The 13,137-nt window shown below is 41.4% G+C and overlaps 2 protein-coding genes across 2 annotated transcripts; both read right to left on the reverse strand.

The window, feature by feature from the left end:
* Positions 1-2,550: 2,550 nt before the first annotated feature.
* LOC122525755 (uncharacterized protein K02A2.6-like) lies at positions 2,551-3,806 on the reverse strand. The gene is made up of 3 exons (XM_043648682.1): positions 3,800-3,806; positions 3,174-3,740; positions 2,551-3,062 (listed from the first exon to the last, which is right to left on the reverse strand). The coding sequence occupies exons 1-3, from the start codon at positions 3,804-3,806 to the stop codon at positions 2,590-2,592; spliced, it is 1,047 nt and encodes a 348-aa protein (XP_043504617.1). The 3' UTR covers positions 2,551-2,589.
* Positions 3,807-5,861: 2,055 nt separating this feature from the next.
* Positions 5,862-6,527, reverse strand: LOC122525757. The gene has a single exon (XM_043648683.1). It carries the CDS (start codon positions 6,525-6,527, stop codon positions 5,862-5,864), a length of 666 nt encoding a protein of 221 aa, XP_043504618.1.
* Between the last annotated feature and the right edge of the window lie 6,610 nt (positions 6,528-13,137).

Below are 13,137 nucleotides of genomic sequence, written 5' to 3' on the forward strand. Positions count from 1 at the left end.
AAAAGATTATCGAAGCCACGTGCAACCACGTGTTTGCCAACGTGATCTTAATAGATTTCCTAAACCGGTTCATCCGCGTGCAAACTTACGAGATCCGTACAGATTACTCGAAACCGCGTGTAAGCCGACGTGATCGAGGTTTTTTTTTCTCTTCGTTCTTTATCGCACGCGATATTGCGTAACTGCATATTGAGCTTACATGGAATCTCGATTTAAAATTACTACTGCAGACTACAAAAGTACTTTACCACACACGTTCATTTCGTAAAAAGCCCTTGCAAAATTCGCCCAAGAAGGTCGACACAGATCGGATCGACGGGACAATGACTACGGAAGAAGAACACGCATCCTTATCTTTGGGAGACACATCAGGCACGTCCGCGTCCGTGGAATCGGTGGCTAACATGAGGATTTCACCATTTTTGAAGCCTGAGCCGAGATTTTGGTTCGTTCAGGTGGAATCCACGTTCCTGGCGAACCGCATTACCAGCGAAGCCAGCAAATACCATCATTTGTTTATCTCGTTAGACCCTGAAATCATTCTGGAAGTCCAGGACATATTGCACAATCCGCCAGCAGAGGAGAGGTATGTTCATTTGAAAACGGAGTTAATTAAACGATTTTCTGACTCTGCAGACCAACGACTGCATAAGGCACTAGCGAATATCCAGTTAGGAGATAAGGAGAATACTTAGCTGTTACGGCAATTACAGGCCTTGGGTGGTAACAGGTTGTTGTTCGAGGACGTTCTCCGTGTTAAAATGCTGTCACTACTACCATCAGCTATTGTCAGATTTTTAAGGGTACTGAAGGCAACTTCACTGGATGAACAGACTGAACTGGCAGACGAATTAATGATAGGCGATTAAGGTTCTCTTGTTATAGCCGCACACCCAACGAACAGTCGCTTAGTGCCTCCAAGCAGACGTTGTACGGATCCTGAATGTTCAGGTACATATAAGACATGAGACGCTCTCTTAGAATGCTGGAAAATCAAATGGAACATCTATTACGCACAAGAAATCGATTTCCACGTCCTAGGAATGACGGTGCTTGTTATTATCACCGGAAATTCAGTGCCAGAGCAACCCGTTGTAAATCTCCATGTACTCGTTCCACAAGGACCAACCAGGGAAACTAACTACGCTATCACCGGTTCGTGCGGTGACCGTGATAGCGTTTTCAGCACCGCTAACATCTTAGGAGATATACGGTTACACCTCTATGACAGAAAAACACACCAGCGATACTTGATTGATTCTGGATCAGTTATCTCACTGATACCGGTACGTATATTCAAGAGACGGGCTTGTGATCCTAATCTCACTCTTTTTGCAGCCAACATGACACCGATTCCCACCTTTGGTACATACTCTGCTGACATAGATCTGGGATTGCGACGTTATTTTCACTGGCCACTCATTGTAGCTGATGTACCTTAGTCGATCCTTGGGGCTGACTTTCTGATCAAGAATAACTTACTCTTAGACATGAGGAATGTCCGGTGAAATTAGGGTACTTGACTTGGCTTTGTAGCTGCTCGGCGAGATAACTTTTTCGAGCACTCCCTGTGCACAGCTGCCTCAACAATTACCGCCTCTTTACCTTGCTTCTTCATACTTACTAGACTCTTGTCCGAGCTCCATTTCCTTGGAGGAAACCCGTCTAACTGACCTGCCAATGAATTCTTGCAGGAACTCAGAAAAATTAGATTTTAACAGAGTCTCCATTTTGGAGTAGCGGGGTTTAGCCGGTTTATTTCCGTTTCTAGGGAGACCTCGTAGAGGCATCCGCCCATGCTACCCACTAAGCACTAGCTCTGCCGCCGTGTCCGATTTTGCTCCCTTGTATGAGGACCTTACGACTTGCACCGAATCAGGTTTACCAAATCTTTTAACAGGAACTTATTTCCTTTTGTAAACTTATGACTAGAATAATTTAGCGAACATATGTTTGTTCTTAGTCTTCTTTAAGAGGGGAGTCTTACTTTTGTCAATTTTGTAAAATTTATAGCGTATATATATATATATATAAGACAATTTCTTTGCCTTGGTAATGATGGTAACTACGGTTGAACAATTAGTACAACTTTTGATGCTAAGTTGAAACTGAATCAACAATATGTACAGCTTTCGTTTATTATGATTAAAACGAATATAACTTAAATCAATACACATAGATTATAACAAAAATATCTCTACGAGTTTACTTCTCGTCTCACGTAGTTACGACTCTCAAAAGCCACGGCCAGGCGACTTGAGCTTGGTCTTGTGGCGTGCTCTATTAGCCAAATAATAGCATAGGGAAATTATAGGTTTTACGTAGGCGGATAACAAGAATTAATATCACTCGTGTAACAAATAACAACGATATATTTTAACAACGTTGGAATAACAAATCTTTACACGGGTACATGTGCCTTTCTTTTTCTCCATCCGCTCTCCTTAGTTGCTAACACCTCTGCCCGCTCCCTAGTCCCTTTTTCCTCTGCCCGGGATGTCGCGGCTTTTATTGGCGGGACGGCTGTCCAATCACATGTAATGATGCACCACCGCCAGTCGGAGCGCCAAAGTACTCCCCTCCAGAGTTCTACAAGTTGACTCGTTGTTTGGCTTTAGCGCCCGGGTATGTTCTTAACTCAGGGACCTGCGAAGCTTGCGCTGTGTCCTGCTGGAATTCTGTAACATCTAAAAATGCAGGTTTTAGTCTCTCGATTGAAATGTTGCATGGCTTGCCTTTTACCAACACCGTGTAAAGCTTCTGGTTAACTCGAGCTAAAATTTCATAAGGGCCGTGATACGGTTGTTGTAGTGGTTGCCGTATCGTATCGTCTCTTAAAAAGGCGTGTGTTGCTTGCTGCAACCCTTTATGCACAAAAGGTACATTCTTTGCGTGATGTGCTGCCTCTCTAGGGCGAATTCTTCGCATCCGCTCTCTTAGGTCCTGTACGAATATTTCCGGTTTAACTCGTAAATGATTGTCCTCGAAAAACTCTCCAGGCAGTTTGAGTGTTGAACCATACAGCATTTCCGCCGTCGAGCATTTGATATCTTCTTTATAAGCTGTGCGCAACCCTAGAAGAACTATTGGCAATACTTCTAACCAATTTTTCTCTTTTCCTAATTGGCAAACTATCGCTGTCTTTAGCGTTCGATGCCATCTTTCCAAAATACCGTTTGATTGAGGGTGATATGGTGAAGACCTTGTTCTCGAACACCCCAATAGCTCGGTCAATTTTTTGAACAGTTCTGCTTCGAATTGCGATCCTTGGTCCGTAGTGATGATCGTAGGCACTCCAAATCGCGCTACCCATGTCTCGAAAAACGCTCTTGCTACTGACTCTGCTGTAATGTCAGCAATCGGGATTGCTTCTGGCCATCTCGTAAATCGGTCTATCATAGTAAGACAATACCTAAACCCTTTGCAGACAGGTAATGGCCCGATAAGGTCTAAGTGAATGTGACGGAAACGTTCACCTGGTATTGCAATTTTGTCGGGCATTGCTTTATTGTGTCGTTGTATTTTTGTTGCCTGACAGGGTAAACACGTCCTTGACCATAGCGCGATTTGCTTGTTCATCCCTGGCCATACAAACTTCTGTCTTATTTGCTGTCTGGTAGTCCTTGCACTCGGATGTGCTAGCCCATGTACTACGTCAAAGATCTTTTTCCTCAATACCTTAGGGACATAAGGTACAATAGCTTCTTCCCTACTCTCGCAGTACAATGGACATTCCTGCCCTGCCAATGTAAATGGTCTAAGTTGTAATTTGGAACTGCTAGCTAAGATGTGCTTTAGCTCCTCATCTCTACTTTGTTCGAGAGCTAACTCTTCTGTAGAAACTATTACTGGGACGTTGACAGCTTCTATACGGGACAGTGCGTCTGCCACAATGTTCTCAGAACCCCCTACATGGACAATCTGAGTGGAGAACTGTGCAATAAACTCTAGCTGTCTCGCCTGACGCGGTGATGCCTTATTTAACCTCTGCTGAAATGCAAAAGTTAAGGGCTTGTGGTCCGAACGTATTGTTAACTGCCTTCCTTCGATGAAATCTTTCGAATATTTAATTGCTTCGTATATCGCCAGTAACTCACGGTCATACGTGCTATACCGACGTTGCGTCTCCGAAAGTTTTTTTGAAAAGAACATCAAAGGCTGTCTTACATATCCATCGACTTGCTCTAACGTTGCGCCTATCGCTACGTCTGATGCATCCGTGGTCAGGACAAGTGGTGCGGCTGGTTTTGGATGTGCTAGCTTTGTGGCTTCGGCTAGCGCCTGCTTGCAGCGGTCAAACGCCTCTATCGCTTCCCTCGTCCATGGCACTGGGCGCTTGTCATTTTTGCGGCTGTCTGTGAGAAATTCAGTCAGCTTCACTTGGCCTTGTGCCGCCTCTTTAATACACCTCCTGTAATAATTAACAAGACCCAGGAACCTTCTTAACTCTACTACTGTCTTTGGTCTAGGATAATTCATTATCGCCTCTGCCCTCTTTGGCAGTGGCTTTACTCCTTTCTTATCAACTGAATACCCCAAATATTCCACCCTATCAGCTTCAAAATTGCACTTGTCTACGTTAATCGTAATGCCTGCCTTTTGTAACCTGCTAAGTACTGTACGTAGATGTTCCCTATGTTTTTCCCGGTTTTCGGAAGCGACCAGTATATCATCTATGTAACAATAAACGTAGCCTAAATCCTGGAACAAAGAATTAATAAATCGTTGGAATGTCTGGGCTGCGTTTTTTAGACAAATGGCATTGTAAGGAATTCGAAAAGTCCGAACGGTGTCGTTACTGCAGTTTTCTGGATGTCTGACTCAGCAACTGGAATTTGGTGATATGCTCTTTTCAGATCTATTGTCGAGAACACGGTTTTCCCATATAACCCGTGTGCGAAATCATGGATGTGCGGTAGAGGATATTTATCTGGTTTAGTGACAGCATTTAAACCGCGATAATCTCCACAAGGTCGCCAAACGCCTGGCTGTTTCTTGGGAACCAAGTGCAGCGGTGCCGCCCAAGGGCTCTTTGATGGTCTGCAGATCCCCATTTCCGCCAAATATCGAAATTCGGCTTTAGCTGCTTCTAGTTTTTCAGGGGGAAGCCTGCGGAAGGGATAGGCTACTGGTGGCCCTTCGTCTCGATATAATGAGCTACTCCCTTCTGACACGGCCCTAGGTGAGTGAATGGTTTAGTCAGCCCTGCAAATTCCTTTAACATAAAATACTGTTCATCCGTAGATCTGACTGTCATTATCGATATATGTGGCTGGCTAGTCAAACTCGCTACTCTTGTTGCCCCGGTGTGGTTGTCCTTCAGTGACCTACTACGAAGGTCTACACTTAAATTGTAGTAGTGAAGGAAATCTGCACCAACTATCGCACAGTTAACATCAGCTACGCAGAATTTCCATCTGAATTGCCTACGCAACCGCAAGTTCAGCTCCAGCAACTTTTCACCATAGGTATAAATTGGTACATTGTTAGCTGTAAACAACTGCATCGCTGTTCGTCTTGGTTTGCCTTTAACAAATCTTACTGGCAGCAGCAAGATGTCAGCCCCTGTATCGATCAAGAACCTGATATTATTAACAGTATCAGTAATATGAAGCCTCTTTTGCGAAATGCCACTGTCCTGAACGGCTCCTATTTCAGGATGTTTTACTCGTTTCCCTGACCGGCAAGCGGGTAAGGTTCCTTGCACGGTAAAATACACCTAAACGCTTTCTCCTTGTAGCGCCTATGGTAGAAACACCATCCATCTACAGTATTATTGTCTGCCTTGGCACGACTCCTACAGGTTGGTTGTGCTTGCCTTGACTTCCCCCGGTTTTTGGACATCGCGGCTATGGTAGCAGTCAGTCTTCAACTTCTTCCCTTAACTGCATAACCTCCTCTCTACTGGAGCTATCGACACTCGCTATGCTTGGTGTTGCTGTTACTTCCATAGCCCTGTCGGCTCTGGCCGCCATTTTATCTAAACCGCACTCGTCCGAGATTGCCAGGAGCTCTTGTATACGCTGTGGTAATCTTTGTGTCCAAATCGTACGTAACATATCCTCGCGTACATCGCCTCCTGCTAGTGTACGCATTTCTCTAAGCAGCACTGACGGAGTCTTATCATCTAGCTCTATTCCTCCCAGGAGCGACCTTAGCCGTTTTCCTACAGAATCTGTATAGCGTTCAATTAGAGCTGTCTTTAGTCGCTCATACTTGCCAGTCTGAGGTGGCTGCTCTACAATATCTGCCACACTTAACATTACCTGCTCGTCTAAGTGCCTCAAGACTGCGCTATACTTAATTTCGTCTGACCGAATCCTGTAGACTGCAAATTCTCCTTCTAGCTGTGAAAACCATAATTTTGGTCTGTTACGCCAAAATGTATGCAGCCTTACGTTCCTGAATTCGTTCGCATGGATTTCCTTTCCAGCCTCACTTATCCCGTCTATATCGGATTCTCCTGAATCCATTTTTTCTACCTCCTGGGCACTTCTATCAATTAGAGGAGTTCGGCTTACCGACATTTTCCCTTTTTTGCTTATAATCGGAACACGTGGTTTATACTTCTGTTCGACGTTCGGGGTCACCAATTATGTGGCGTGTTCTATTAGCCAAATAATAGCATAGGGAAATTATAGGTTTTACGTAGGCGGATAACAAGAATTAATATCACACGTGTAACAAATAACAACGATATATTTTAACAACGTTGGAATAACAAATCTTTACAACGGATACATGTGCCTTTCTTTTTCTCCATCCGCTCTCCTTAGTTGCTAACACCTCTGCCCGCTCCCTAGTCCCTTTTTCCTCTGCCCGGGATGTCGCGGCTTTCTATTGGCGGGACGACTGTCCAATCACATGTAATGATTGCACCACCGCCAGTCGGAGCGCCAAAGTCTGAGTGTCAAGCAGCTCCCTCTAGCGAGTCGCCTTATAGTTTGGATTTATCCCTAAACTTACATATATATGTCATGTTGTTTAGTCATGTTTGGTCATTTTATGTCAGCAGATGATCTGCTGTTGTCAATAGTTAAAAAAAAAAATTTTGTTTGTATATATATATATATATATATATATATATGTATATGTGTCCGTGTTTGATCCGCGCTGGAGCTTCATGTCGACCTTTTCTTGTCGGAATTCTAGTTGACTCCAGTCAGCTGATGAGTTTCTCCAACGCTCTCTGAGAGATGGTGGTCCCCTATTATTGTAAATCTGCTTGATGCTTTTAGGCATTCTAAACGATTCTATTGCCTTAGATAATAATTTGTTTTTTTCAAAGTAAGCTACTAAGTATTCCTTTTTGAAGTCAGATTCAATTTCTCTGACTGCTACATCAGCTAGTTTCCTATAACTAGTTTCATATGTATACATCTTTTTCATTCCTTCCTCCCCTGATGTGATTGGCCAATTGTGTAGTTTCTCCTGCCCAAACTGCTCAATCAAATAGGGAACACCCTCCACATCGTCTTGACTTAAATACTCTTCTCCTAAGCTAATGAATTTCTTTAAGAAGGGCATAGGACTGCTATCCTTTTTGACAGCTGACCTATATATTTCTGTGAAGAAATTATGATCATTCCATTTTGCTGGGAACACTCTCAAGAAAATCCCTATGCACAAAGGCTCTAACATCTTAAAGAATCTTGCGGATGTGTTACCAAGCTCCTTATAGCATTGCTCACAAAGGTAATAAACTGACTCAAAGAGTCGACCTGTATTATAAGGAGATTGTCTGGGAGTTGTAGAACTATACAGAACATTATAGAGCAATGAGAGCCTGGATTCTATCTTGTCTGTGATACTAACAAACATTTGGTAAGTGATGATTATGGGGCCCCCTGGAATTGATTCTAATACTACATGATCCCCACAAAACTTGACACCTGGTAATTGTTCTACTCTCTGATAAGTCAACCCCTTCTCTGCCTCTAATGTTAGTGCATTATGTAAATTAATGATATACAATTTATGTTGACCTGCCTCTTGAAGTTGACTATTGGATTTAAGAGAATTAAGTAATTTGAGAGCAGAAGATATATCCCTGTTCCTCAATCCACTGGTTAAATAGTTTAATTGTAGCTGTAAACTCTCTATTAGTACATCCCAGCATAAGTTCCATCTTTGATAGTAATCCATGAGCCCTCCCTTGATCTGATCCTGAACATAGTTTTCAAACGAATGGAACACGTTGACTTCATTATGGAATCCTGAGGAAATATCTGCAATCCAGGCAGCATTCAAATGTCTAAATCAAATATTAACCTTCTCTGGGTGGTTCCTGTAAAAATCAATCTTATCTAGAACTAATGCTCCCACTAGATGTCGACTATACTGGCCTTGGAGAATTGGCTCGGGACTGTTGAGATGCCTGATGGACAACGACGCGCTTGGGAACCGGTGTCTTTGACGCGTTGAGCTGAGCTGTCGTATATGTCGCGTTCTCCTCTATGGTCTCTAACGTGCGAGCCCGAGCCAAGAGGAATTCAATGAGCTGACTAAGTGATGGGAACTCATTTGAAGATGTTAGTGATGTTTCCCATCTCTCGTGCGTGTCTCGGTCGAGCAGCCCACTGGCGAGCGTCACCAAGAGACACTTATCGGTGTTAGCATGCTTGAGAGCCTGAGTCGTCTCGTTGTTGATGTTGAGCAACTTGGAGAGTGAGCTGGCCTGCCGCTTCTGCATGGGTTTTAGGTTGAGTAGTCTTTCGAGTGGAGCTTTAATTATAAGCCGCTTGTTCTCGAACCGGTTATTGAGCAGTGACCACGCTGCGGCTTACGATGAGTAGTCTGGCGTGAGATTTAGGATTAGCTCTGATGCGTCACCTTTCATTGCGGCCTTAAGATATTGGAACTTCTCGAAGTCGCTAAGATCTGAGCGACTCCTGATGACCGAGACGAACATGGCCTTGAAATCTGGCCATTTTCGGATATCTCCGCTGAAAGTAGGCACAGTCAGTTCAGGTAGTCGTGAGCGTGTTCGAGTGCCACCTGCTGCCGCAGCGGCTGGCTGAGTAGTCTGCATGAGCTTATCTTAGAGCCGTCCTAGTATGCGCTTGACCTTGATCACCAGCTTATTTTCCTTGAGATGGACCTTTGTGCTAAAGTATGGGTGATTCAAATGAGCTGGGGGCCAGTGAGACACTAACTACGAATGCTCCGTCCGAAAAGCCTGGTGCATTTCGTTGAGCTGATCTAACATCATGGTAACATCATGGTCGTCGGGGATCATTCCATGAAGAAGTGCTGTGATCGTATAGTCCCAATTTTCTCTCACTAGATGTCGACTATACTGGTGATAAATTTTAGTACTCATAGCTTATTGATTTCTCACTCACTGGGAATTTAGAAACAACCTAATAAGTTTTTATTATATTGTTCTTTAAGGAATTTAAATTTTATAGATTAAACTTCCTGGGCAGCTAACCCCAATAAGGCTGATTGATACTTATATATTTCAGAACGTTTTTGGAAGACTTTCCATAGTTTAGATTCCTTAATAACTAACAATGACAAAACTGCTAATACCAGTGATCCTAAACTGATTGCCAAGCTGACTATAGAAATAAGATAAATTGGGTGTGGAGAAATTATATGGTGTGAGAGTGCTGAAATGAGAGAATCACCCTGGATCTCTAATAGAGGATCATGAATGGCCACTCTTAGCAGTTATCTCGATATCTCTTCTTTCCGACTTTGATGATCAGAATTGGTTTCCATATTGAAGATGTGACGTCCCCGCAGTAAAACGAGGAACTCCACAAAAAAAAACAAAAATACGTTTCTTATCCCGGTCAATTTCTTTTAAATTTAGAAAATTTACACGGTTTAGAACTATGTTGCCCTATTTTTGGTCAGTCCGATCAGCCGGTACTTTACCAGGGATCTGGGCTAGATGATCTTAGAAAAGCCAACATGTGCCAATAACTTGTAAGGTCAAGATGGATGAGAGGTACTTACCCTTGATATAGATGAATATGTCCTTTAGAAAATACGATTTGTGCTGAATGCCGATAATCCACGGACCCAAGCTCCTTAGAATCAATTGCGTTGTTTAGGTAGTCACAGGATTTCGGTGTAAAAAGGGTTTGTTATTAAATGAATATCACTTGATTAATAGGTAAAACTAAAGTATATTCTTCAATGTTAAAACAAACAAGAGTTGCACAAGTGGTTTACACAATTTTGATCACTTGTTGTAACTGTCACACGGATATATTACAAATGTAACACGGATTATAAATGTTGCGTGTTAAAGTGCGTTTACTGTACGCAAATTGTAATAATCAATTATAACTGCGCGACGTGTACGAACTCTTACATAAAAATTGTATAATCAAGCAATAATAGTAAATTGGATAAATTATTAACTATTTTTGTTAATAATTTATTATGTATTATGAGAAAGTCTGTCTTCCAAGTTAATTAAATTGTTAACGTATAAAAAAGACTATCTTGAAAAAGACTCGTCTTAAATGAGAAGTTGTTATATTGGAAGAGAGACTCTCGAGCACAAAATGTATAATTATTAAGTATATAGGTTGCCGGTAGACTGCCGGAGAGGAGTTTCTAAGCTCCCCACGTCAAGTCCCGTACGGCCGAGTGGGAGGTACCCCCACTCGCGCTAGATGCTTCCTCCACTACCGACTTTTATTATCCCGTGGGAAAAGAATGTGCTGATCTTTTAATTTTGCACGTGCGAATAAATATTAGTTACTATCAAGCGCTAAACTGCTTTCGTCAGCTGGGAACGGAATTTGCCTCAGAAAAATATCAGTTGCTATCAACCGCCAATTCTCCGTAGCGACTAAGGTGTCAAGTTACTATCAGGCAGAAATTCTCGGAACTGCACGTGAGCCTTATACTTAAGCTAAAAGATCTCTTTTCATTCCACGTGAGCATTTATTACGACTGTGGGAATTTATATGCAGGCTAACATTATTACTTAATATAACTGTTATTAATTATTTGTTTTATTAATTTTTAATAATTGTTAAAGTTTATTCTCGAATAAATAAAATATATAATAATGTTATTTGCACTAACTATTTAATTAAATATAAACGCTAATAATAATTGTTATATTAACCAAATGTTAAATAATAAGTGTCGGTAATGTAAGAGCACGAAGTCGGTATTACCGACTTCAACTTATCATACTACCTGTTTACCGACTTTAGCTGTCGGTAAGGCAGGTTTCTCTATGAACGACAATTGACACATGTTTTTTATTGTTACCGTATGCTGTCAAAATGTTAATTATCGATGGTCGTTCATAAAGGTGTTTAATACAAATAGAATTTATAGCGAATGTAATATAAGTTAATACAAATAGTATTTATAGTTATTTGTTATATAAAGGTAAGTTACCCTAATAATCGTATCGTAACAATACGCAAATGCAACTAAAAATATATAAGCGAGAAAATTAAACAAAAATTTCCTATATGTGACAGGAGGACAAATCACAACCACCGGATAGTACGTTTTGGTATAACAAGTCGTCACTAGGACGTGACAAAGAACAATTCAGAGGGATAGATACCTTCTCCGACTTGACCCTCTATTAAGTCATCCTTTCTCAGCCTACTGGAAAGAGGTTTAAGGTCTCTGACTCTATTTAAACTAGGATTTAATTGATAATATGTGTCTTTGATTTTGAATATAGGGTTAGAGTTATCCCCACATGTAATAGCATGACTTGTTTTATATAAAATCCTAGTTAAAGGGTCCATAAACATGGACAAATTTGCATCTTTAGTCTTCACAGGTGTATCAGTGAAACACTTCACTTGAGTATTTACTATTACAGGGACTTCTAATCATTTCTTTAAAACTAAACCGTCTCCTGCAACAATTAGTGACCATCCTAATTCTCCTATCAAGTTCTTAGCAGCTACACTGGTATGTTTCCATGCCAGTTGCATTATATTCTGTCTCACCATATATTCAATCACACACTGATTCTCTAATAACTCCTCCCCAGTTGATCTCAATAGCTCATTTACTTTTAATTGGATCCCCAAGTAACCAGAATTGATAAAGCTATTGAATCAACCACTAAAATTGATATTAGCCTTGCGAACCCTGATAGAAGTAGTATTAGAGATGTAGATTGATGGATCTTTGGTGGTTAACAAATTTAATCCACATATGGTAACACTCCTATATAGTTCAAATCCACTTGTAAGTGCTTCTATTATCAAATATCTTTTCCTATTCTAGTAAGTTTTAAAAGATCCATCCCCCTGATATAAAGACTCCCAAATACATTTAGAGGTCGGGGGTGCATTACTGATTACTACCAGCACTCCCTGAGTAGAGGATGTCAAGCCTGTTGCAGATCAATGCAGAGTTTCTCCATCCATTTGTCTAGAACGAGGGTTCTTTAGGATATTTGTTTGCTCCAGTACTTTGACCCATATTAACTCAAGTCGACCCTTATACACCTTGCTAGGGCCCTTCGAAGTCTTGCAAAACCCATTACTATCAATATCGACCCCAACAAAAATAGGAATTACTTCCCCTGGGGTGACCTTGATCTTTAAGTTCATGTGGTAAAATTCTTGTGTGTTCCAAGCCTGTAAGCAAGCTTCTTCTGTTATCTTGTAGGGGTTCAATTCTATGTCATCAGTTGGCTTTTCCAACTGAGTGGGATTTTGATAATATGTGCAGTACATTGTGGTGGATTTCATCAATAACCTACACTTTTATGAAGACTAATAGTATCTTTTGGGACCTGAAGAATAGTACCGGACCATGGCTCAGTGACAGTTGTGCTAGAAGAATAGTTTGAGCATGTTGACACATCTCCTATTAAGAAATGATTTTTTGTATCCCCCTTGGAACAGTCATAAGCAACTAATCCACAAGTATAAGGAAACAGGACAATGATAACAAGACCTAACATAGTTTTCTTTAGATAACTGGGGTTGGAAATTGTATGATCTTTTATTCATGTCGACCTTTTATTTTCCACAACTAATAATTGTGTGCACATCCTTGTAAGAGTCCTCTATGTGGCTTATTAGGTATCTAGGAAGACCCTTTCTTCGTAGTGCGGCCCCAATAATTTCATGTGCTACTGTGTCGAAGGCTTCAGACACGTCCAGTTGCACTACGACCAGGCCA

The sequence above is a fragment of the Polistes fuscatus genome, unplaced genomic scaffold, assembly GCF_010416935.1.
Source record: "Polistes fuscatus isolate 324 unplaced genomic scaffold, CU_Pfus_HIC Scaffold9, whole genome shotgun sequence".
Classification (NCBI taxonomy): domain Eukaryota; kingdom Metazoa; phylum Arthropoda; class Insecta; order Hymenoptera; family Vespidae; genus Polistes; species Polistes fuscatus.

Excerpts from the sequence above, each read along its gene's own strand:
- LOC122525755 (XM_043648682.1), bottom strand. Across the intron at positions 3,063-3,173 it reads ATATCACCCTCAATCAAACG|CTTATAAAGAAGATATCAAA; the intron begins GTATTTTGGAAA and ends GGTTGCGCACAG.
- LOC122525757 (XM_043648683.1), bottom strand. The coding sequence starts at position 6,527 with ATGTCGGTAAGCCGAACTCCTCTAATTGATAGAAGTGCCCAGGAGGTA.